The sequence below is a fragment of the Prosopis cineraria genome, unplaced genomic scaffold (assembly GCF_029017545.1).
Source record: "Prosopis cineraria cultivar Desert tree isolate PC_DT_omini unplaced genomic scaffold, ASM2901754v1 PC4, whole genome shotgun sequence".
NCBI lineage: Eukaryota > Viridiplantae > Streptophyta > Magnoliopsida > Fabales > Fabaceae > Prosopis > Prosopis cineraria.
The window spans coordinates 36526551-36551973 of NW_026555335.1; the positions used below are offsets into that span (position 1 = coordinate 36526551).

Below are 25423 nucleotides of genomic sequence, written 5' to 3' on the forward strand. Positions count from 1 at the left end.
ACACACACACGCGATACAAAGCAATGTGTTTGAACTTTGAACCATTCACTTCCATCCTAAATTATTTTATGTTCCCTTAGGTACTTATGTGTCTCGCTCGCAGTCCGTAAACTCATACTTTTGTTCCTTTTTCTTGTGCAAAATATAGAACAAACACCTGACGCATGACCATACCAAATCACACGCTGACACGTGCATATATATCTATGATTGAACAGGACTCAAGCAACAACACCAACATGCAAACGATGGATCATTTCTGGCCATAAGAATATTATATATATGTATCAATGATTCTAATTTATGGACCACAAGCTTATCTGTAGAACGAATGAGGGTGCGTCTAGTAAAATAAAAATGAAAAAGAAAAAGCAGATACGCACTACAATCTTCGATTTATGTGAACCAGATAGATATATAGATCATAGAGATCTGTAAGAGATGATGATCAACTTATTCAGATATGTTAATTGTGGAATATCAGCAATTAGGTAGACTAAATATTGATCCCACATGCATTCTACTTGTGTGTGTGTATTTTGTTGTAGATTAATTACAAATGGTGATATTCATTAATCTTAACTAACCAAAAAGGGATCTTCGTATCTTTCAGGTCAGTCTCTGTAATCATAATAGAATAATCAGGATACGTGTGTGTGTGTGTAAAAAGACCAGCTAGCAATGATCCAGAGGGTTTAAAAGCTAAATAAATAAATAAACAGAAAATACGTATTTGTTGTGTTGTTGTGTATATATAGCACATGTGAGTGGGGTCGTGGAGGATTAATTGGTGCTGCTGCGTGATGACATAATAATAAAACGAACCCCACAAGACCCTTTGGATTTTGGTTCTTCGCCTGAAGAAATTGATTCTGTACAATGTTTGACAATGACTCACTTTTCTGTTATGTCCTGTCTGTCCCCTTGATTTGGTCTGTGTCTAAGTTTGTTGCTAATTAATTAGCCCAAAAAGTTCAATTTATTTAATTCCTTCCAGAACTGCATATTGTGGAACACAGAGAAAACACATAACCATATCACCTGTTAACTGTATAATTATGAGACCATAAAATGGATAGAAATTAGTAATCTATATGTATAGCTGATGAAAGGCAATGAACAAGCATATGCCAAGAATAGTAGTGCGTGCCGCATCAGAAGAATTTTTGAATGAAGAACTCAAAATTTATAGCATATTTAATGGCCAAGACACCTGAAAAGCGTGTAAATTGTGAAGCAAGTAAAAGCTGTTGAATAGGGAACACTTAATACAAAAGCACATGCATGGTTCGAACTTTAAAGAGATATATCCACACACACAGTTTCACTGTGTGTTTGTATCTGATATCTCGTTGTGTGTGTGCGTGCGTGCGCGTGCGTGTATGGAGTTTGTACTTGGAGTTTGATTCCTTTGAAGTGGTTCTTTCTGAGGCTGGAATAATGCATTATATATAGGAGTGTTCATAGGTTCGGTCTGGTTTAGTTTTGACCGAACCAAACCATTTAGTTTACTCATAATTGAGACTTGATCGGTTTTTATGAAGCTCGATTTGGTTTGTTTTAGTTAAATTTTTGGTTTGGTTTGGTTTAGTTAAGGTCTGAATTGAGCTTCAATACACTTATTTAATTTTTTTTTTCCTTTTTTCCATCTTCATATGGTGCTATGTATTAAAATTAAATTTAATTCTTTTTGGCTCCTTTTTTTCAGAAGTAGAGGTGTAAAAATATAGTAAAATTTCAATGTGATAATGATAATTAATCATAAAAATTGATATAAGTTTTTAAGATTAAAATTATTTAATATTATGCATTTTCATTCAAGTCCTTTCAAAATGTTTATCTATGTATCTATATTTTAATAAATAATAAAAAACTTATTATACAAAATTTAAAACAAAATGTTTCTTGTAGATAAATTGAATATTGAGACTTTTAAGTTGTAAATAATTAAATGATGGTCATAGCATCATTATTATAGTTATTTAATATTATGTATTTTCATTCAAGTCCTTTAAAAATGTTTATCTATTACTATAAAAAATTTAAAATAAAATGCTTCTTGTAGATAAATGGTTACATATTTTATAAATAAATAAATAATATTTTTTAACCAAATTTGACTCGGTTTGTTTTGGTTTCTTATACTCAAACCGAACTTGAACCAAATTAATTGGTTCTCATATCATAAAAACCGAAGCAAGCTTGATTGTTGTTCGGTTTTGATCGATTTTTTTCAGTTTGGGTTGGTTTGGATCAATCCTTTCAATTTAAATTAGTTTTAAACACCCTTAATTATATATATATATATATATATATATGCGCACGGCCAGGAAGGTGGGATTCGTTTAATTTTAATTGGAATTTACTTGGAAAGCAAGGGATATTATCACCTTTAGTCTTTTACGGGTGAGCGTCAGAAAAATCCGCAGAAGATATTGAAGAGTTCGAAACAACTCAGAGTGGCTTGTTCGATTATCTGTGTGTTTTGCTTGTATAACTAAATTAATAATGGTCACCTTTAGGCTTTTTATTTTTGGTGAGTGTGTGGCAAAGAAAGAAACAAGACATCAAATTAAGATGAGGATGGTGGAGATTAATGAGAGAACTTCGAGACAAGATTGAGCGGAGATTTGTCCCTCATTATTAGCCGCTGATCACTACACTTTTCCCTTATAATATTCACTGTCTTATATTTATTTTTAGCCCCAATCAAACTCTTAATCCCTTAAATTTAATTTTGTTTTTTAAGTTTAATTTTTAATAATTTGATCCCTTTTGTTTTTTAAAATTATTATATTACTTCTTTAAGTTCCAAAATATAAATTGACTATCAAATTAATTTAACATATATGTATATATATCTCTCTCAATGAGAATAAGTTAACCTTCAAATCAATTTAATTTTTATTAATATAACATCTAGTTTTGTTCTTTTATTTTTTTTAAAAAAAATTTGAGTTCATTTTCTTACATAAATAATTATGCATTTTTTATTAATTTACATGACTATCATCAATGTTTTGTTATTCATTTTAGTAGATTGTAACTTGTAACAATTTTAGTGGATTGTAACTTGTAACAGCATTATCTTCTTTCTAAACAATAAGATGACTAAATTGATAATTTAAGTAAATTAAAAAACTATATTGATAAAAATTAAATCCAATGACCTCATTATTAAAGCATAGCAATAACAACATAGTAATTCCATATGTTTGCCATATATTTCCCTCAATCACATGAGCAGAAATTTTTTCTTTTCTTTTTTTTTACTTTGGTTTTTCCAAATTAAACTCACCGGTTCATTGATTACTTTGCATGATATGTAAAAACAAATAAGTTGAATGATGATACCATTTGGTGTAGTGAGTGAGAAAAGGCTCTTATTCTCTCTCACATTCATTTTGAACATACGTAGACAGCATAAACACCAAGTAGCTAGGTTAGTGCTGAGAGCATATATAAATATAAATAGAAGAAGACTTCAATCAATCATGCCACTTCTGATGCCTTTGCCAACTCCTCTTGTTTCAGGTTAGTCTTCATTTCTCTCTGCTTCTATTTATCTTCTTTACAAATTAATTGTCTCTCTCTCTCTCTCTCTCTCTCTCTCTCTCTCTCTCTCTCTCTAAATATAGCCTTAGCTTGCTTGTTTGCTTTAACTTATTATATCTTCTCACTTCATTCCATGCTTTGTCTCTCATCTTTCTGCCTCTGCAACAATATTATGCTCCACCTAATCTTCTTCCTTCCTTTCGAACACATCTTCGAAATTTTTGCCCATCTGATTTATTGGGTTTTTGATGCATTGATAAAAGGCAAGGGGAAAAAAAAGAAAAAGAAATCTTTAGCTTGCTTCAAGAATCTTACTTAACCTCTAGTTATCAACTTGCATTTTTTTTTTCTTTTCTTTAAATTTCTGTGCCATTATATGAAAAATATTTAACAATAAACACGCAGCATTCGATATATTGATAGTAATTAAACCGATCAATTAAAAGTCTAACATCATTTGTCTTGCTTGCCGACACAAGATATGAGTTCCTCTACGCTTTTACACTTTCATATTCATGGAAGCACTTATTTCACAAAATAATATGTAATGTCACTGTATAAGTGTGTGTGTGTAACCTTGCTTTTCGTCATAGTGTAATCACCAATTCGATTTTCGGTACTTCACTTAAATGCAACTTTTCAACGAAAGTAGAATTTGATAAAAAAAATAAAAAACGTGAATATATAGTTAATGTTAAATTAAGAGTTAAAGGGTATTTTTATCTTTAAATTATTTATTTAGAAGTGTCTAATATTCTAAACTTACCTATAGCGCAATTTCTTTTACAATATTTTAGATACTTTTCATTAAAAAATTAACTATTAACTTTAATCATTAATTGATTAAAAAATTACACAAAAAGATATAGAATTACAGAAAATAACAAATAAAAATTCCAAATAAGTACTTCAAGTCTTCCAACAAATAATGTTATTTATAAATGAATTCATATTTTACACTAGCGGTAAACTTTTCAAAGAGGAATTAGAAATTTTGAAGAAAGACTTAAAATTATCACACTAATTATGGACTTAATTGATATTAATGTTTTATAGGATATTTATGTGTATTCTTTCCAGTAATGATTTTCTATAATTTTTTAAATTTTTTTTATAATATATTAAATCAACTAATTGGAAAAGGTAACTTTTTTAATTGTGGGTGCCTAATGGACTATTTTTAAATATTCAGCAAAAAAAAAATTGCACCACGTATTAATTTAATTAGTTTTAAACTTTAAATTAATAGTGTAGCTATAGGCAGCACAGGCAAGAGCTTGAGTGATGTAGGGATTGTTGGGCAATTTGTTTTAAAAATAATTTCTCTTTTTTTAATAAAAAAAAAAATAAATTTTATTTGTTAGTGTGTTTTTTTAAAATATTTGGAGAACAAAAAAAGTAATATATTATTTTAAAAATAAAAAAATAAAAAAAATATGTAGATGTGCTAGAATTATTATTTGGAAATAAAAGTGGATAAAAAAATTCATTTTTATTATTTTTTATTCTCTAAATATATTTTATAAATATCAATTTTTAAAACAATAAAATAAAGTAGTTTTTAACATATAGGAGAACAAGCGGGCATGATTTAACACACGAGTGTCGTGTCAACACATTGATTCCAGCTAGAGCTCCTTCAGACTAACAAAACCATTAAGCAAAACGAATCAAAAAAGAGTGTCTCTGCCTGCCAATCATGCAGATTCTCTGCCAACACTCCAAATTGAATTTTCACTTGTTGTGATTAAAAAATAATAAATAAAGGCCATATCTTATCAACACGATGGAAGCTTAACGGATTGAAAAAAATTTGCAGATTGTTCCGGATGCAACTATGAGTTTTGGAACGATAGATGCTAAGCTCATCATTTAATCAAACTATCATCAATCTTAAGGTTACAAACTCACTCTCCCTCTCTCTCGCACAACGTACGACTCTCTTATGAAAGCCCTTTTCATGGTTATTGCACTTAGGATCGGCCTTTGAGCATCCTGCTTCGTTCGTTGATGCGAGTCTTAGAATTTGAAACACAGATCGTGGCCTCACTCAGAGTCTGAAATTCAAAGTTTACAGCTTCGTGGTATGATATTGCTCATAATAATCACATACCAACAGGGGGAAAAAAAGATTGGGTTTCGGAGAATTTTTAGAGAAGAAGTGCTAGCAGAAAGATTCTTTCGATGTCATTGACATAAGAGACTAACGAGGTACATGCAATAAATGACCCTTCCTGTGTTTTTCTAGTACAACATGATTCCTCTGTACCTGGATTCAATGCCAACACCCATAGTACAAATGCCTATATTTACTCAGATTAAGACATAAAAGAAGAATGACAATGATTTATCAAAAAAGGGGTCCCAAAAACAATGAAAACGTAAGGTATTATTCTTAATTAATTAGTGGTTAGTTAATTAATAAATTCTGAAAGCCATAGCTGAACCTAGTGCTAGTGCTAGATAGCAATGGCGGAAACAAACATAACATTGAAACACGAAGCTCGAGAAATTCAAATCTCAACCTCGCTGGTCTTTTGCATATATTTCTGTAAAATAAGGAAACTTCATAGGTGATAGGTCTCAGAGTTACGAGTCATCGCTTTCGCTAGGAGGGTATCAGCTCACCCCTACGTGATCTGATATCTATATATCTCTCTGAGCTTTTTGCAGGCAACCACTTTTCTTTTTCATTTGGTTTTTTCTTAAATATTTTATTCTGCAATAGTCATTACTCATTAGTGCTTTTAGAGAGATCATTAATCAACCATAACAGAATTAGCTGTATCATTAACGCCACCTACAATTTATAGTATCCTATTCCATCCACGAATCAGGCTAAATCTATTTCTCTGTATTCGGTTGTATTATGTCCAGAGAGTATGATCAACTCTCTTGTTTGTTTAACTAAGTGAGCACATTGTCATTCTTTCTTCATTATGGTTCTCTGAGGTCCAGATGCTTTTAAAAAAAACAATCCTTGATTTTTTGTTTCTGACTTGCATGATTGATACTGACTTTTTTTGGGGGTTATTGATCGCTGTGTGTGTGCAGATATTAGTTGCAATCACAAGGAAAAGACATGAAAAACTAGCCCTTCGTTTTCACATTTTGTATTCCTCTGGGCTCTGCATAATTTAGGCAAGAAGTGTTAGAAAGTGATCTGTTCATGCGGGACATTTGTGCGGAAGTCTAAATATGCTGAGCTCTGGTGGAGATATTGATGATGTGTTCTTCGACTCAGCAGATTATCTGTCACCTCAAGAATCTGATTCATGTTCCAACGAGTTGGATTATGAGATTTGGGTCAATCAGCCTCAGAGTGTGAAGGAAAGACGACAACGTTTTCTTGAGGGAATGGGTTTATCTGGTTTGTCTGTCATGTCTTCAAAACCCTACCTGGGACTAGAGAGAGTTAGGGACACCAATGAAGCACTCTCAAATGCAGATGAGAAAGAAACTTCTGAAGCAAACATTCTCTTTGATGAAATAAACATGTGTCCTAAAGATGAAGTAGATGTGAGCTTTCATGAACACAGAAACACAGAAGCTGACGTCCAAGAAGGACATGGGGATTTAGGCATGGATAAAAAGAAGAAGAAAAACTGGTGGAAGAGATTTTTGAACAAGAAGAAAGAAAGCGGCAGAGAAAAAATTAGATTGCAACTCAATAAAGAGGCAAATAAAACTCATAGGATAAAGGTGAGGCAGCACAAGAAGAGGTGGATGGAGTTAAGTGGGTTATATGTTGGACAAGAGATTACAGCTCACAATGGCTTTATATGGACTATGAAATTCAGTCCCAATGGAGAGCATCTTGCAACAGGAGGTGAAGATGGAGTTGTGAGAATATGGCGTGTTGTGTTACAGGATACATCTAGTGACTGTTTCAACGCAGAAGACAGTCTTGTTAGCAAAGTGAAACAAGACGTGTTCTGTTCTTGGAAAAAACAGTCGAGTCAACACTACCTTGTCCTTCCAAGCAAGGTTTTTCAAATTGAGGAATCACCGCTGCAAGAATTCTATGGTCATTCCAGTGATGTCCTGGACTTGGCATGGTCTAATTCGGAAGTGAGTTATCTGTTCTTCATTAATGTGATCTTTCCTATTGAACCTCTTTTCTGCAATACTTTTCAAAGCTGACCTGAACTACCTGGCTGCAGATTCTTCTTTCATCTTCCGCGGATAAAACTGTCCGTTTGTGGCGAATCGGTTGTGATCAGTGCTTAAGTGTTTTCTGTCACAATGATTATGGTAAGATTATCTCTCCATCGGTCAATAACATTACACCATTCCATGCTTGTTTCATAGTCAAACACAAATTTGAGTGCTGAAAAATATCACTGTGAATGCAATTGTGATTGTGTGTCTGGTGTCAATGGAAGCAGTGACATGCATTCAAGTCAATCCAGTTGATGAAAGTTACTTCATCACTGGGTCTATTGATGGCAAAGTCAGAATATGGGGAGTACATGAAGAGAGGGTCGTTGATTGGGCAGATATACATGATGTGATAACTGCTATAAGTTACAAGCCAGATGGGAAGGTAAAACTAGGAGGATTGAAACGCTCAAGCTTTTTATGATTCTGAGAAACTTAACACAGCTCTAATCTGACGAACTTTTTAACTTTTTATTCAACACAGGGATTTGTAGTTGGCTCCATTTCAGGCACTTGCCGCTTTTATGTTGCTTCAGGTATGCACTTGTAGATTCTATAGTCAATAAACCCTGTCCCCTTCAGTAGAGGGAAAAATGACAAACTAAGATTTTTGTTGGTTTAGATAAACATTGCAGACTTGAGGCACAGATTCATGTTGATGGAAAGAAGAGATCAAGGGGCAACAAAATTAGTGGCATTCAGGTCTTAATCTTGAAACTTTTAATAATAATAATGGAGTCAATATGAACTTAATTCATTTGTTAACTAGAAAGTGCTTTATTTTACTGCAGTTTTCTCAGGAGGAACATCAGAGAGTTCTAATCACATCAGAAGATTCCAAATTTTGCTTGTGGGAAGGGATTGATGTTGTCCATAAATACAGAGGTAGAGTCAATGAGTCATGCCTCTATATCAAAAGTAAAATCATATGCTCATAACATGAAAAATTCATATATGCTAATGTGAATGTCCTCTCATTGCTGATTTCATAAAATTGTTCTTGTTGGTTGTACAGGTCTTTCCAAGTCGGGGAGTCAGACGTTTGGTTCTTTTACATCAAATGGAAAACACATAATTTCAGTCGGAGAGGATTCTCATGTTTATATCTGGAACACAAGTGACTTCAACAAACAATCACCTAAACACAGAAAAACCAATGGATCTTGTGAGTACTTTTTCTCTGAAGGTACTGTTATAGCAGTGCCTTGGTCAGGCATGAGCACAGACCAGATAGTCCCAAGTTTAGCTCACTGTTCTTCGGAGTTGCAGAACCAAATGGTTGAAGATAGAGAATGTTTCTCTCACAGCAACTGGTTCTCCATTGATCACACATGTCGAGGTTCTGTGACGTGGCCTGAGGAGAAGCTCCCTGTACTTTGGAATTCACATTCTGCAGTAGAAGATGCTCATAGCCATCAACAGAAGATGACATGTCCAAAGGATCCTTGGGGTTTGTCAATTGTGACAGCCAGTTGTGATGGAACTATAAAGACATTTCACAACTTTGGATTGCCTGTTAGGCTTTAGAAATATTTCATGACTTTCTTCTTCTCAGTAGTAACTACATCTCATGTGCCAGGTTCTTTTGCTTGGTCTGAAATATCAAATGTGAGCCCGGCCTTTTCCCATTCACTTCTTAGGAGAAAGGTCTTACAATTGTTTTTGGGTGTGAATACTACATTAATTCACATTAGAGAAGAGATAAAAGAAATGCAATTTTGTGTTATATGCCATTATTTTGGATTCCATCAATGTTTATGTATTGACTAAACACGTTTTCTCATATATATTACACAAAATTTTAAAAATGGCATAACAAATGTTTTACATGTGGTATTTTTTTCAGTGTTTTCTAGAAAATATTTTTCCTCTGAAAATGGTTTCTTCTTTTTTGCTTTCGATAAGTTGAATGCAAGAAACACTTTTCTTTGTCATCTTTCATTCAACAAAAGAAACTTATGCCCATTTCACGTCCACATGGGTTGGACTCACAACTTGCCCTTTAAGAGATATTCAAAATAGATACTTGATATTATTGAACCATAAGGCCAATTGGCCATTAGTGCATGACAGCATGAGAGATGCTTAAATTTTACTTTTCAAATGCTCGTTTAAACAAAGTAGAATGGAACAATTAAAAAAAATGAGATTGAATAAAAGGGTGTGTCTTTATTTATTCATTTATTTATTTTTTGGTCAAAGAAAAGGTGACTCTTTAGATGAAAAAGATATTGTTTTTACCCTTGAAAAAAATGAAGAAAAACATATAATTATTATTGAGTAACAAGAACATGGATATAATGATTTATATTCAATGCATCAATCTTTATGATATGATTTTTTTTGGGTGAAGTGAGACCCTTTTTTATTTCTGTGGAAGTAACGAAAAAGAGCCTAACCTCAATTCTCAACAAGTGTTATTATAGTTCCAAAGTGTTTGAGCCGAAAATAAAAAATTTCCAAGTGCGGAAGCCTTTGGGCTTGAGTTCATCGATAAAAAGGCCCAAAACGTCCATATGGGAGGGTAGGAGAGACTCGGAGAATTTAAATCATTTAACACGTGACATATTCATATAGATTGGATAATTTTAATTTATTAAAAAAATATCTTTGTATTTTATTTGTGTAAATTTAACAATATTTTTAATATATGGTGGTTGCTGACTAGTGAAGAAAATATCTCAAACTCGATAGCATCAATTGAAACCGCGAGTTCAACATTTTGGTGGCTTGTTTGGCGCAAGCCTAGAGCCAGATAATCTGAAGACAATGCCAAGAATCCCGAGTGAGGGCGGTCTGCTAATAAATGTTGGGCCCACAACCCAAAGAAAATGTATTTTTATCTCGAGAAAATAGTAAATAAATCTTATCTCTATTTAATATTAATTTTTTTCACAAAATGATTATAATGGCCCAATAAATAACAATTTCAGAGTAATAAATAATTGCTTTCAAGTAATTAAAATAGGGTCGAAAATCGTTTCTCAATGCTTATAAAATGAAATTAAAGAATGATAGTAATGATTTTTTATATTATTATGGTCAATTGCTTAATAAAAGTAATTATTTGTTATTTTGAAGTTATTGTTTACTTTCAAAAGAAATTAAAAATGTAAATAGTTATCTCTTATAATTTTTTAATCATTCTTTTAATAAAAATAGTCATTTGATATTTTGAAATTATTATTTATATCTTTCAAGGCATTATGATAATTTTGTGAAAAATTTAATACTTTTTTGTTTCTGTTTATAAAATAGAGAGAGAAAATTAATTTTAATTTTATTTATAGAACAGTTCATTATTTTTTTATATTTATTTTTACTTTCTACCTTTATTAGATACTAAAAAAAATTATTAAAAATAATTTATTTTATCTTTATTAGAAGATAGAGGTAAAAGTTTATTAAATTTTAAAATATAGTTAATCAAATTTAAATTTTTTTAATTCTAGTTAAATATATTAGAAGTGGCTTATAAAAAAAAATTAAAAGAGTAACATATAAGTCTCCAAAAAATTTTAAAATAATTACCTCATTTTGTAATTTTCTTTTGTCACTTTCCTATTTTGGTCATGTTTATTTCTCATTTTCCCTTCCCTCTCTCTTTTTTTTAAAATACATTTTATTTAATTTGTGTCATTTTTTATGATAAAATATATTCTACTCGTTTAAAAATATAATACATTTTTTTTGAGAAATTTGATGTTAAAAATGTAAGGTATTTTTAATCTTTTGAGATATAATCATTATTTTTTAAAGTGTCCATATTAAATAAATACTTTATTTATTTTAGGGCGTTTAATAGATATAAACATGAAAAAATAGGAATAATTTGAAATTAAGTAATTACTTTATTAAAAGGTGAGATTTAATTAAAAATACCTTATAGTTTTGAATGGAGGGAGTATAAATTTTTCAAAGTAAAATAGAATTAAACTATTTTTAAATTTAATATTCATTTCATCTTAAATTATAAGATACTTTTAAATAAAATTTTATATATTAATAAGCCTTATTAAATATACTTAACAACCTTATCTTTTCAAAATAAATATATAAACTTTCAAAAATACTTATTATTTAATATATTAAAAAAAAAAGGATGAAAATTAATTATAAAAAGAGAAATGATAATATTAAAATTGGTGCATTTAGTGAAACCTTAATCTACTCAAAGTGTCTTATATTTTGAAATGAAAAAACTCTTTCAAAAGTGCTGTATAATTTGGGATGGAGGGAATATTATTTTTCATTAACATTCATTCAAACAATTCATTCTTTAGCATTATTTCTTGCAAACTTAAAAAAATTTTTTAGTCCCATTTTAGTTAATTTCTTATATTAATTACAATATAATTTTATAATTTAAAAATATTGTGCATTTTTTTATAATGCTAATAAATTTTATTAAATATGTTTTATAATTTTATTTTATATTTCATTTATTAAAAAATGTAATATTAAAAAATATTATTAATAAATCTCCCCAAAAGATTTTCAAAAAGAATAAAAAGAAATGGAGTTTATCCCGAGCGGCCATGCTAGAAGAGGAGGGAATTGGGAGTAGAAGAAGGAGGGTGAGCGGCATCAGAGAGAAGGAGTAGCACTGTGAATGATGGCAATCTCCATCCCTCTCATGACTCTCGTCTCTTCCAATTCCAATCTCTCCCTCCTTTCATCTCCATCCTCTCTTTCTCCTCTCAGATTCCCTAATTCTTCCTCCTCTCTCAACAAGCTCTTCATTCGCTCCTCTTATTCTCAAACGGGTTCGCCCTCTGACTCCTTCAATTCCAGGTATGCCCTTTTCTTCTTTTTCTCTGCTCATCCTGAATTCTTGTTTCTGTCCAGTTTTTAGCTTCTTTTGTCTTTCTAGATATCTTACATGGAAATGTTGGCTTCCAAGTTGGTGATACTCAATTTTCTAGCTAAAGTTTGAGCCTTAAGGTCTAGTAGCGTAGTTTAGTTGGGTAAATGCTTAATCTTCTGTTGCTGCACCATCATTTTATGTCATGTAGTGTAGTTTAGTTGGGTGAATGATTCTGTGGGGCGACCTTATTTGAAGATTACACATCTTTCTCATATAAACAATTTGATCCTGTTTTGGCATCTGTCCGCCCAATATTTTCATGTCCAAATGGTTGTGAAAGTGATACTACAATGACGAAGCACAATCAAATTCAAAACAATTATGATACTCATACAAGACTTCTTCTCCTTTTAGGAAAGAGATCATTTTCAAATTAACATACAGATGACTTTTTTTTAAAGATGACCATTTTTAACTAATTGTTGACATATAATTAACTTACTTCATAGCTGATTTTATCTTTTAGCACTCGCAAATATTTGGTTTTGTATGGAATCTATTGCTGGATTGTGTTTTATGGGTCATTTAAGTCTTTTTCTGTTAGTTGATCTTCTTATGTTATGCTTGAATGATATTATGGGAGTCCTACTGTTCTTCCTTATTCTTGTATTTGACAATTAGTTTATTATCAATCACTTGATAGTTATTATGGCCATTAAAATTAGCAGCATGCAGCCTGGAATGTCATCTATGTCTCCCTTTGGACTGTCAATGGATGAATCTAGTAAGCCATCATACAAATGGCGAAGGGTTTTGCTCAAAGTAAGCGGAGAGGCTCTTGCAGGAGATCACTCTCAGAACATTGACCCTAAGGTCAGGAAGCCAAAAAAAAAAAAAAGAACTACGTCTGTCCACTTAGGCTTCTATAGCTGAAAAATAAAGTGACACTATCTTATGTTGTTCTTAGTTCTGTTTCTGAGATATAATTTTGTTTTCTTGGATTCTAGGTTACTATGTCTATTGCAAGGGAGGTTGCTGCTGTGACCCGTCTTGGCATTGAGGTGATTATAATGCATCTTTCTTCGTTTAGTTAGTTCTACTGCTACATCTTTGTGTATTTAATAACGCTTTGGCTAATTATGAGTGAAATTCGCAGAATTTTTAGGAAATCATTACTATAACTGTACTTTGTTAACAATTAGACATTCTGCTGGAGAATTATGCAGGCACCATTACCTCACTATTGTGAAAGAATTTTATGTTCTTGCTTTTCATGCCTCAATAGAGGGGCAGGTGACTTTTATGATCATTGCAACTTAAAGCATTTTCAGAATTAGGTAACTATTTGAGGTTAATGTTTCAGGTTGCACTAGTAGTAGGTGGAGGTAACATCTTCCGTGGATCCTCCTGGGCTGGATCTAGTGGCCTGGACCGCTCATCAGCTGATTATATTGGGTAATTTCTCTTTAACTGGTTAGATCTGTTTAATCTTGTGTAGAAGCTAGTGATTGAACATCAACATCAATCTTCATTTGATCCCATGGACCAAGTGGACCGTTCTTATGTGTTAGTTGTTCAACTTACCGAAAGAACACTCTGGTTATAACCTACAATACTGTGTGTTTGAATCAGTCCTTATTTTACTTAGAGGAAGTTCTTAGTTTCGTTGACAGATTGCTCAGCCAAATGGCCATTTGGTTATGTACTGTATCAGTATCGGCAGCCAAATATTGATGGAATAGCTCTCTGGTATATTGCTAATTTTATTCATTCTATTCAATAGGATGTTGGCAACTGTTATGAATGCAATATTTCTTCAAGCAACAATGGAGAGCATCGGCATTCCCACAAGGGTACAGACTGCATTTCGAATGTCAGAGGTTGCAGAACCATACATACGTAGAAGGGCTGTGAGGCATTTGGAAAAAGGAAGGGTTGTCATTTTTGCTGCTGGAACTGGAAATCCATTTTTTACCACTGATACTGCTGCAGCACTCCGATGTGCAGAAAGTGAGTCAATATTTGACAGCGAAGTTTGACACTAACATACCACTAAGATTCTGTTAGTTGGGGACACTGTTGGTTGCGGTTCCATCCAACACAGGGAGAGGGAGAGAGTGATTTTTGAATTTGATGAAATCTAGTAGAGGCTTGTTTGTATGAAATAACAAGTTTCATATTGAGTAGGATGAGATGCTTAATGGGGTAATTAAGTGGATTGGTTTTCCTACCTCAATTGATAGTTTTTGGAATAAAGTTTCCCATCTCACTTAAGTATTTATCAATTGATATCAAAGCCACGTTGTTGGTGGTTCCAGTCACACATTGTGTAGTATGAGATGTTCAATGAAATATTTAAGTGGGTTAGTTTTTCCGTCTCAACAACTAGCTTTTAGGATAGGGTTTTTCATTCCACTTAGATACCTATCAAAACCCTTTCAGCTAATTTGTGTCGTCTGTTCTTAATCTCATCTCCGTTACCGTAGTAAATGCATACTTTGCTTCAGACTACTTATTTTGTTTCCATCATTTACTCAGTTAATGCTGAGGTTGTACTCAAAGCAACAAATGTTGATGGTGTGTATGATGCTGATCCAAGATGTAATTCACATGCGCGTCTTCTTGACACACTTACATATCAGGAGATCACTTCGAAAGATTTGTCGGTAATGGACATGACCGCCATCACTTTGTGCCAAGAAAACAATATTCCTGGTAAGTCTGGTGAACAAGCATTCACATAAATTAGTTACTATTTTCACTGGATTGGATTCATGTTGGCTTATATGAATTGGTTATTAAAACTCAAGTGTCGCGTGTTGATGAGCTTTCCCTTTCTTCCTCCCTAATCTTTTTGGTGCAGTTGTTGTGTTCAACCTAAACAAACCAGGTAACATCTCGAGAGCCATTAAAGGTGAGATGGTTGGCACTTTGATTGGGCCTGCGTGCAAGTCTGTCTTGGCAAGAACATGACACTTTTGAGGAATTCTTCAAAATAGTGCCCGAATTCTTACTTACATTCTTATTCAACCATCAAGCTGAAGATATGCTGAATTGCAATCCGAAGTCAAGTAGTTGCTGATTTCAACTATCAATCTGTAAATATAATATGACGTTTTTTTTTTTTGTTTGCCTTTCTTTCTTTTTGGGTTCTCCATTGAGTCATTCAACCTTTTGGAGATCACATGTAACATCTCAACTACTTAATTAGCACATTTAATGCTGATAATTTTGGTTAAAAGCTTGTTGCTACATAGCTTACTATCTTTCAATTTGTTTGTTTGACCCAGGAAGCTGTATTCCTAGCTTGAACAGCAACAATCTAAGCAATATTTAGATTTTTGAAAATTTTTGGGCTAAAATAGTTTTTTTTAGCCCAAAAACTATTTTAGCCCAAAAATTATTTTTTCCGTTTCATTATAAGTCAAACTTCATAACATACAAGTTATTGGGATTTACAAGTAATATGTGTCTTTGCATGTGATCTATATGTAATTTCCTCCCTTTTTACCTGAATTGGGCTATAATTATTCAAAGCCCATTTTTCAAATGTAAAATCCTTGAATTGTTGACTATATGGAAATTATCATCAACGATGCACCTTGCATGCATTTTTCCCCCTTTTTCTTCTTTGGACGGATCAGACTCATGTCAGACCGATTCACTTGCTGTTTGTTACACAAGACAAACCAAAGCAGGGGGATAGTATGATACAACTTGAGTAAGTTGTTTGTATAATTTAAATAATTTAAAGCGTTTCTTATGAATCAATATGTGAATATCATCTATGAAATCAAAATCAGTGGTCATTATAGACGTGGCCTTTTTTATTAACTCAAAATCAATATATTATAACAGGATGATATTTTATTAAAAATGAGCGCTTTTGTAATTTAAGTATTTCAGTGCACTGATGCAAGGAGGCTTTTTCTAATTAGTCCTAACTCCTAATTAACTATAATGACAAGGGGATAAGTTGTATGGAAAAATAAATTTACCTCATATGTCACCCACAAAAATATTTACCTCATGAGGTTAAATGAAGGAGTACAGTTAAAGCTTTATAAACAAAACTGTTTTGCTAAAACAAAAGTTAAAAACTAAAAACCAAAAAAAAAAAAAAAAAACAAAAACTGCCAATAAGGAAATATACCAATTATTTATTTAATGACAGAATTGTCAGTTTTTCAAAAAAAAAAAAAAAGCTGGATCACTATATATTATTTATTCTGCCTTGAATGTACATATGCAGTCAGTGAATGAATAAAGTTAGCGAGCGCGCGCGCGCGCTGTCAGTGAATGAAAAAAATGGCTCCTAAATTCTTATTCCGAAGGATCAAGCACCTCCGGAGACTTTGGTGGAGATGATGGCGGGGCTGTGTTTGTCGACTGCAATCCCGATCGCCTTCCTGTGAAGCTATTTTATGACCAAAGCTGGCCCAAATCTAGCATGATCGGCTCCGTTTCTGGGACCGACTCTGGTACGACGGGCGCTAAACTTGGTGACACCGATGATGATATTCCCGGTGGTGGCGCCATGAAGGACGACTGCATTCTCGATGGGCTTCCCCAGAAGCTATATTCTGACCATAACTGGCTTAAATCCTGCACGAACGGCCCTGTTTCTGGAACCGGCTCTGGTAAGACCGGTTCTAAAGTTGTTGACGCTGATGGTGATATTCCCGGTGGCGACCCTATGACCGTCGACTGAAATCTTGATGGACTTCCCAAGTAGCTATTTTCGGACCATGACGAGCTTAAATCCTGCAAGAATGGCTCTGTTTCTAGAACCGACAAGACCGAGGATGATATTCTCGACGGCTGCAGGCCACAGGGTCTTCCATCATTGATGGTCGTCACCATGTTTGGAGCTAAGATCGGAGTCACTGTTGATGATATTTCCGATGGCAAAACCACGCTCGATGACTGTAATCCCGACGAACTTCCCGATAAGATATTTTCCTGCACAAAGGGGCTCCCATTGTCAATGAGCGGCTGTGTCTTTTGAACTTGTGAGAAACCAGATGCTGCAAAACTTGGCAATGTCTGTGATGATATTTCCACCGGCGACCCAATGCTCGATGGCTGCAATTCCGATTGGCGGCACAAAGGGCTCACATTATTCATGAACGACGTCGTATTTGGCGCTGAAAGTGATGATATTCCAGATGACGACACCATGCTCGACGATGGCAATCCTGATGAGCTTCCCGATAAGCTATTTTCGGGCCGTAAAGGTCTTACATCGTGCATGAACGGCATCGTATTTGACGCTAAAATTGGTGTCATTGGTGATGATATTCCCGATGATGACGACGCCATGCTCGGCAATGGCAATCCGGATGAGCTTCTCAATAAGTTATTTTCCGACCATAATGGGCTCACATTATCATGCATGAACGGCATCGTATTGGACGATAAAATTGGTGTCACCGATGATGATAATCCTGATGACGACGCCATGGTCGACGATGGCAATCTTGATGGGCTTCCCCAACCAAATAATAAGCTATCTTCCGACCAACATCGTATCACGTCAGCCATGATCGGCCCTTTGATTGGGACCGGTGAGAGAAAATACTGTGGTACCTCCATCGCTGCAGCCGCTGCTGAAGTTGGCGACGTCAGTGATGATTGTCCCAGTGGCGACCCCATGTACGACAACGACTTCAATCCTGATGAGCTTCTCGTGAAGCTATCATCATGCATTAACGGCATCGTTTTTGGGTCAACCGGACGTTCTGATGTTATCGGTGCTGATGTTGTTGGAGTCAGTGGTGATGATGTTCCCTGGAACTGCCACACTTCCAATCCTTCCGATTCGGTCATCTCATCACCTTCATTCCTGCGCTGTCTGTCATTGTTTCTTGGGATTGCCTCTTCCTCGGAAGTCAGGTCCACCACGGCCTGTGAAACGTCTCCATATCCAGACTTCTGTTTCTTGGAGGGCTGTAGTCCGGTTACGCGCTGGACTATGTCTTCGAAATCTTTGACGTCATAATGAATGATTTTATCTTCCTTTTCATATATTATCACTGGTTGCTTCTTCTGTTTCTTGAAGACGTCGGATTCTTTGTCGATTCTAAGAGGAGGTTGGAGAGGCCGTTTGAGTTGAAGCTGATTCTGGGACGACGGTGGTGTTGTTCCTCCGCCGGCAGCGTAATGTGGCAGCGATGGTTTCTTGATAATGTGGGATTCTTTCTCAATTCTAAGTGGAGGTTGACGAGGCCGTTGGAGTTGAATCTGATTCTGGGACGACGGTGTTACTCTTCCGCCGGCAGCGTGTTGTGGCGGCGATGGTTTCTTGATAAGGTGGGATTCTTTGTCGATTCTAAGAGGAGGTAGGGGAGGTTCTAGTAGTTGAAATTGACTCCGGGACGATGACAGCGGTGCTCTTCTTCCGCCGGCAGCGTGTTGTGGCAGCGATGGTTTCTTGATAATGCGGGATTCTTGGTTGACTCTAAAAGGAGGTAAAGGAGGCTCTTGGATTTGAAGTTGACTCTGGGACGACGACGGTGGTGTTCTTCTCCTGCAGGAGTACAGTGGCAGCGATGGTTCCCTGTAAATGTTGTACTCGTTGTTGCTAAAAGGAGGTAGGGGAGGGTCTGGGAGTTGAAGTTGACTCTGGGACGATGACGGTGGCGTTCTTGTTACGACGGGGAAGTACAGTGGCAGCGGCGGTTCCCCGTAAATGTTGGAATCGTTGTCGACTCTAAAAGGAGGTAGGGGAGGGTCTGGGAGTTGAAGTTGACTCTGGGACGATGACGGTGGTGGTGTTCTTGTTACGACGGGGAAGTACAGTGGCAGCGGCGGTTCCCCGTAAATGTTGGAATCGTTGTCGACTCTAAAAGGAGGTAGGGGAGGGTCTGGGAGTTGAAGTTGACTCTGGGACGATGACGGTGGTGTTCTTGTTACGCCGGGGAAGTACAGTGGCAGCGGCAGTTCCCCGTAAATGTTGGAATCGTTGTCGACTCTAAAAGGAGGTAGGGGAGGGTCTGGGAGTTGAAGTTGACTCTGGGACGATGACGGTGGTGTTCTTGTTACGACGGGGAAGTACAGTGGCAGCGGCGGTTCCCCGTAAATGTTGGAATCGTTGTCGACTCTAAAAGGAGGTAGGGGAGGCTCTGGGAGTTGAAGTTGACTCTGGGACGATGACGGTGGTGTTCTTGTTACGCCGGGGAAGCACAGTGGCAGCGGCAGTTCCCCGTAAATGTTGGAATCGTTGTTGACTCTAAAAGGAGGTAGGGGAGGGAGTTGAAGTTGACTCTGGGACGATGACGGTGGTGTTCTTGTTACGCCGGGAAAGTACAGTGGCAGCGGTGGTTCCCCGTAAATGTTGGACTCGTTGTTGACTCTAAAAGGAGGTAGGGGAGGCCCTGGGAGTTGAAGTTGACTCTGGGACGATGACGGTGGTGTTCTTGTTACGCCGGGGAAGTACAGTGGCAGCGGCGGTTCCCCGTAAATGTTGGAATCGTTGTTGACTCTAAAAGGAGTTAGGGGAGGCTCTGAGAATTGAAGTTGACTCTGGGACAATGACGGTGGTCTTCTTCTTCCGCCGACGGAGTACGGTGGCAGCGAAGGTTCCCTGATAACGTTGGACTCGTTGTTGACTCTAAACTGAGGTTGGGGAGGCTCTTGGATTTGAAGATGACTCCAGGACGATGACAGTGGTGTTCTTGTTCCGCCGGCAATTTGCAGTGGCAGCGATGGTTCCCTGATAATGTTGGACACGTTGTTGACTCTAAACTGAGGTTGGCGAGGTTCTTGGATTTGAAGATGACTCCGGGACAGCGACAGATGTGTTCTTGTTCCGCCGGCAGATTGCAGTGGCAGCGATGGTTCCCTGATAATGTTGGACTCGTTGTTGCATGTAAGAGGAGGTTGGCGAGGCCATGGGAACTGAAGTTGATTCTGGGAAGACCGTGGTGTTCCTCCGTCGTTGAAATTTCCTCGCCGGTCCATGTTGGTTGGTTGATCGGAGAGCCAAGATTTGGGTGTTTGAATCAACTAGAGCCGGCGGCGGCGCTACGGGACGCCGGTGGAAAAGAAATACGTAATTTACTATTTTCTTAAATCGACACCTCTTTAAATCTTTCCCGTTCCACCAGGGTAAGTCATATACATTAATTTTTTTTTTTTCACTTGATTTTCTGTGTGAAGTTTTTAGCTGTGTGGTTGATTTATTTTACTCAAATTACTGGTTCAGTTAGTTTTTTTGAATGTAGACTAAACAAAGCATTTAGATAATGCTCCACACCAAGTAAGTTTCTTTGTTTAATTTATTTTAAAGTAAAATATAATGTTCCCCCAATGTTGCTAAAATGATAGTCCTTCTTCTTTGTATTTTCCGCTGTGTAGATGTGTTTTCTTATTATCTTAATTTAATCTAAATTACTAAAAAATACATTTTAATCAAACTTCTAAGAATGTTAAGCGTATTTTATTAAATATTTTAAAATACTTAATTTTATTAATTAAACTTATATTTTAACATTTTTAACTTATTAGTTAACTTACCCTCACAATCTAATTGCTCATTCTCTCCTTTTAATTTAAAGCTTTTTTACTAATTAAATGATAAAATATTAAATAAGTATTTGAAAATTTTAAATATTAAAAATATAATATTTAAATTAATAAATTTTAAATCAAATAAATATAAATTATGTTGACTAATTTATCTTTATCTTTGTTATATTAAATTTATAATTTATTATTTTGGCCAAATTCTATGTTTGAACTTTAAAACAACTATTCCCTTCCATCCTAAGTGCAAATCTAGATAACTAATTCACTTTTATTAAAAAAAATTAATTATTATTTTAAAATTGTATTGGCTTTCTTAAAAGTATCCCTCCTTTTCATCATTTATATTGGAAACTATTTTTTTTTTTATTTGCTAACTTCTTCCATGGGAAGGGAAGACACATCTCCTTCGCAGCCTCTCTGGCTCAGAATATAGCTGGTGGGCATTGGTGCCACAGCTATACAAGGCCACCGGGTGTGCGTGTATCGGGAATTATCACTATTGATCATATATTCAGTATGCATGCATACAGATTTTAGACCAAAAACAAAGTAACAAGGATGGAATTATTTTTTTGGATAAAGGCTTAAAAGTGGCCCTCGATTATTTTTTTTAAGAACGTCAGATAATCTATATTATAAAATAGTGTAAAATAATTTTTTAACTTTTAAAAATGAAGTATCTAATAGCTTTCATTAATTTTTATTTGATGGATGTTAACTTTTCATGTGGAGACCACAAATTTTTGACTAAAAATAACACATGGTGCTCTATCTTAACAAATAAAAGTGCAAATTTAGTCATGAATTATTTTGTGAGGAGCACTGAGTAGCCTCTATTATAAAAAAAATAAACCATCCAACACCGTTCTATCAATTTTGAGTAAATATTATTTATTTTCAAACTTATAGGACCTATAATGCATCAATTTCTCATATCTTTTTGCATTTATTCTCAATTTTAGTTCTCTAAGAAAAGGGTCTAGAAGTTTTTATCTAAAAACATTCATAATAACGAGGCTGATGAAGCAAAAGTATTTTTTAAAAAGTTAGATGTTAAAAAATATAAAATATTTTTTATTTAAATTATATACTCTCTCCGTCTAAAAATATAAAATATTTTTTAAGAAGTCAGATGTTAAAAAATGTAAGACATTTTTAGTCGTTTGAAGTGTAACCATTATTTTTTTAAAAAGTGTCTCTATTGATAGAAACTTTATATTTATTATTGAATATTTAATAGTGGTAAATATGTAAAGATAAGGTTAATTTAAAAGTAGGTAACTATTTTATTAAAAATTAAAATTTAATTAAAAATATTTTATATTTTTAAATGAAGGGAGTACATGATGTATTATTTTTTTTAGATGCAAGAGTAAGAAGTTGTAAAATGAACAAAGTTTTTTAATTATTATTTTACTATTTTATTAAAATATATCATCAGTTCATCACATGCAATTTGTGGATAAAAAAAATTAAGTTTTGATAAAATATTTTTTATCTTTTTTGCAATCAACTTATCGTTATGATCAACATAAAAATTATGCTTAAGATTTCGTAATATCAATCAAATAGCATCGATTCTTTCTTTGTTTATTTATTTTTGGGCTTTTGGAGGCTGATTGTATAGTCGGCCGTTGGGTTGGGCCTTATGGACCTTTTGTACATCCGAGCAACAAACTCTAACATTACCCCAACAAAAAAAGAAAAAACTCTAACATTCTCTTCAAATTTTCAGGCTGAAAAAGAATATTATATTAAAATTTTGCTGTCAATTTTAGGCATTCTTCTTAAGGCCAGGTATTAGTAAATTTTTTTTTTAACTGATCACATATATCTTTTTATAATAGTCGATCCTTTTCAAAGTCAAATATTAAATTTACCTTTCTTAATAAGAATTCAAACCATCTTCTAATTTTTTTTGCTACTACTATTTTAAGATAGCCATGAGAAGCTCATCCCTCAAAACATATACTCTCTTGTTTAAAAATATAAAGTATTTTTAATTAAAATTTATTTTTTAATAAAATAATTATCTAATTTTTAATGAACTTTATTTTTTCATATTTACTCTTATTAAATATCCTACAATAAATATAAAGTTATTATTAATATAAGCACTTTAAAAAAAATGACAATGATTACATTTTGAAAAATTAAAAATACCTTATATTTTTTAACATTCAACTCCTCAAAAAATGTCTTACACTCTTAGACAGAGAGAATAAGTTATAATAAATAAATGAATGAATGAAGTTACCTTGTAAATGTGTTCAATAAGGTAATTATGCGAATAAATAAGCTCAGTAAGATTGGCCCAGATAAAAATGCTCAGTAAGAGAGAGAATATTTGGATTCATTACTGAATTTACATCATTTGCATTTACTCCCAAATGTAATAGTCATGAATTTATGTGGCAAAAAAACTCTTATAATTCGCATAAATTCCTTATTGAACACACATTTATAAAACTCATATAATTCAGTATTTGTCATTTTCTTTACTTTTTTTCCCCCTCACCGGACGCACTAAACGCGTTAAATGAAGGGATCCATTTGAATTGGTGGCAGAAGAGTTTATGATTTGAATTTATCAATTAATGGAGAGGAAAATCATAATTAAAATCACAATCAAGATGAGAAAAGTGGAAAGGGAAAACGAAAAAGAAAATGACAAATAAATCATGTAAGAGACTATAAGTCCAAAGCATATAAATGTATAAAACAAACCGCCAGAGAAACTGAAAATGATACTAATGAATTCGTTTTTTTTTTTTTTTCAGTAAACCGGAGGTAAAAACGAATTCTGGCTGTGACAATCAAAACAGGAAAACCAGTATTATCTTCCACGAATTGCAAACATTAAGTTATTTTGAACAACATGTACATAAAATTCCGCAACAATGATTTTCTTTTTTTTAAATATGAAAATGAAGAATGTTCAATTCTCTCCCGTCTACTTACCTAGATATTAAAAAAATTTAAAAAAAAATTGGTACCAAAATTCTTAGTCAAAAAGACGGAACACATCCGGCGACGCTAGTGGCGACACTATACTCGCCGAAAGCAATCCCGATGGGCTCCCCATGAAGCTATTTCCCGACCAAAACGGGCTCAAGTCATGCCAAAACGGCTGCGTTTCTGCGACCGGTGAGAAATAATCCGGTGGTATCGGCCCTAAACTTGCCGGCGTCGGTGATAATATTCCTGGGAACTGCCCCACATCTATGCCTTCCAATTCAATCATCGCGTCGTTTCCGGTGCTCCGCAATCTTTCCTTCTCTGATGGGCTTGTCTTTTCTATCGAAGCCAACTTCGCTGCCGGCGAAACAGCTCCGGATCCAGAAGGCTGTTCGTTGACCGAGTGTAGCCCAGTGAGGCGCTGGACGACGTCCATGAAGTCGCTGACGGGGACTCGAAGAACTTTAGGAGATACGGAATATATTATCACCGGTTGCCGCTGCTGGCTGGCATCGTCAGGCGAGAGGCGGGGATGTTGGTGGGTGGCGACGGCGGCAGCATGTGGTGGCAGCGGTGGTTTCTTAATTATGTGAGATTCTTTGCTGACTCTGAGAGGAGGTGGGCGTGGCCCCTGGAGTTGAAGCTGCTTTTTCGACGACGGTGGTGTGCTTCCGCCGGCGGAATCCCCCGGCAGATTCATGTTTGATGGCTGATTGGATTCGGAATTTCGGATAGAGAAAGATTAGGAATCGGTATTAGAGGCGGAGACGCGGAGAGAGAGGGGGGTGGGGGAAGGGAGGAAAACAAATTATATAATAATGTTCGCCAAATAATGTTGATGTCCTGAAAGATTAGAAAAAAGTAAATAATAAAATAATAATGATAATAATCAAGAAGCTGGACCAAAATATTATATTAGTCACATAATAATAGATGGCCAAGTATTGACCGGCAAGAGGTTTTGACTGAAAACAGTCAATAGTCTCGAAACACCACATGTTTCATTCAATAATACATATGACGTTTACAATAAATGACGTTTTTTATTTTTCGAAGAATCACATTCAATGACATGGAAAAAACATCATTCATATATAAGAATTAATAAAAAATATTATTTAAAAAAAATAACCCATTCTGTATTGGCTCTTGTGGGCGAATCTAATGGTTATGTTTGATTACTAGACAAGAATCTAATGAAATAAATTAAAAAAATAAAAATAAAAATAAAATAATAAAAAAGGATGATAAACAGAAATGAGCGGGTTGAAAATTATAATTTATAATATTTTTAAAAGACGTAATAATTTTTATATTTATAGTATATATTAATGTATTTTATTATACTTATTATAAGAGAGGAAAGGTGATTTATTTTATTTTTATATTAATTTTTTTAATTTATTTCTTTTT

The 25423-nt window shown here is 34.4% G+C and overlaps 3 protein-coding genes across 6 annotated transcripts; 2 read left to right on the plus strand and 1 right to left on the minus strand.

The window, feature by feature from the left end:
- Nucleotides 1-5451: 5451 nt before the first annotated feature.
- LOC129309671 (uncharacterized) lies at nucleotides 5452-9524 on the plus strand. 2 transcript variants are annotated; one of them, XM_054951329.1, is made up of 8 exons: nucleotides 5452-5766; nucleotides 6610-7626; nucleotides 7719-7809; nucleotides 7944-8101; nucleotides 8201-8252; nucleotides 8339-8418; nucleotides 8508-8601; nucleotides 8732-9524. In XM_054951329.1, the coding sequence occupies exons 2-8, from the start codon at nucleotides 6754-6756 to the stop codon at nucleotides 9241-9243; spliced, it is 1860 nt and encodes a 619-aa protein (XP_054807304.1). In that variant the 5' UTR covers nucleotides 5452-5766; nucleotides 6610-6753; the 3' UTR covers nucleotides 9244-9524. The 2 variants fall into 2 exon arrangements, with proteins under 2 accessions (XP_054807304.1, XP_054807305.1); XM_054951330.1 differs by having other exon boundaries at nucleotides 5452-5639.
- A 2716-nt stretch (nucleotides 9525-12240) lies between these two features.
- LOC129309499 (uridylate kinase PUMPKIN, chloroplastic) lies at nucleotides 12241-15912 on the plus strand. Of its 3 annotated transcripts, XR_008592922.1 has the most exons (8): nucleotides 12241-12510; nucleotides 13249-13396; nucleotides 13531-13584; nucleotides 13887-13978; nucleotides 14307-14533; nucleotides 15062-15238; nucleotides 15387-15594; nucleotides 15814-15912. XR_008592922.1 is itself a non-coding variant. In XM_054951096.1 (7 exons), the coding sequence occupies exons 1-7, from the start codon at nucleotides 12329-12331 to the stop codon at nucleotides 15494-15496; spliced, it is 990 nt and encodes a 329-aa protein (XP_054807071.1). In that variant the 5' UTR covers nucleotides 12241-12328; the 3' UTR covers nucleotides 15497-15764. The 3 variants fall into 3 exon arrangements, 2 of the variants coding, with proteins under 2 accessions (XP_054807071.1, XP_054807072.1); XM_054951096.1 differs by lacking the exon at nucleotides 15814-15912 and having other exon boundaries at nucleotides 15387-15764; XM_054951097.1 differs by lacking the exon at nucleotides 15814-15912 and having other exon boundaries at nucleotides 13252-13396; nucleotides 15387-15764.
- A 7477-nt stretch (nucleotides 15913-23389) lies between these two features.
- Nucleotides 23390-24786, minus strand: LOC129309959 (protein MKS1-like). The gene has a single exon (XM_054951750.1). The coding sequence runs from the start codon at nucleotides 24708-24710 to the stop codon at nucleotides 24057-24059; it is 654 nt and encodes a 217-aa protein (XP_054807725.1). The 5' UTR covers nucleotides 24711-24786; the 3' UTR covers nucleotides 23390-24056.
- Between the last annotated feature and the right edge of the window lie 637 nt (nucleotides 24787-25423).

Bases quoted from the DNA above. Each gene is read 5' to 3' on its own strand.
- LOC129309671 (XM_054951329.1), top strand. From the start codon at position 6,754: ATGCTGAGCTCTGGTGGAGATATTGATGATGTGTTCTTCGACTCAGCA. The intron at 7,810-7,943 runs GTAAGATTATCT...CAATGGAAGCAG, and splicing joins TTTCTGTCACAATGATTATG to TGACATGCATTCAAGTCAAT. The intron at 8,602-8,731 runs GTAGAGTCAATG...TTGGTTGTACAG, and splicing joins TGTTGTCCATAAATACAGAG to GTCTTTCCAAGTCGGGGAGT.
- LOC129309499 (XM_054951096.1), top strand. From the start codon at position 12,329: ATGATGGCAATCTCCATCCCTCTCATGACTCTCGTCTCTTCCAATTCC. The intron at 13,585-13,886 runs GTGATTATAATG...TTAATGTTTCAG, and splicing joins TGACCCGTCTTGGCATTGAG to GTTGCACTAGTAGTAGGTGG. The intron at 15,239-15,386 runs GTAAGTCTGGTG...TTTTTGGTGCAG, and splicing joins CCAAGAAAACAATATTCCTG to TTGTTGTGTTCAACCTAAAC.
- LOC129309959 (XM_054951750.1), bottom strand. From the start codon at position 24,710: ATGAATCTGCCGGGGGATTCCGCCGGCGGAAGCACACCACCGTCGTCG.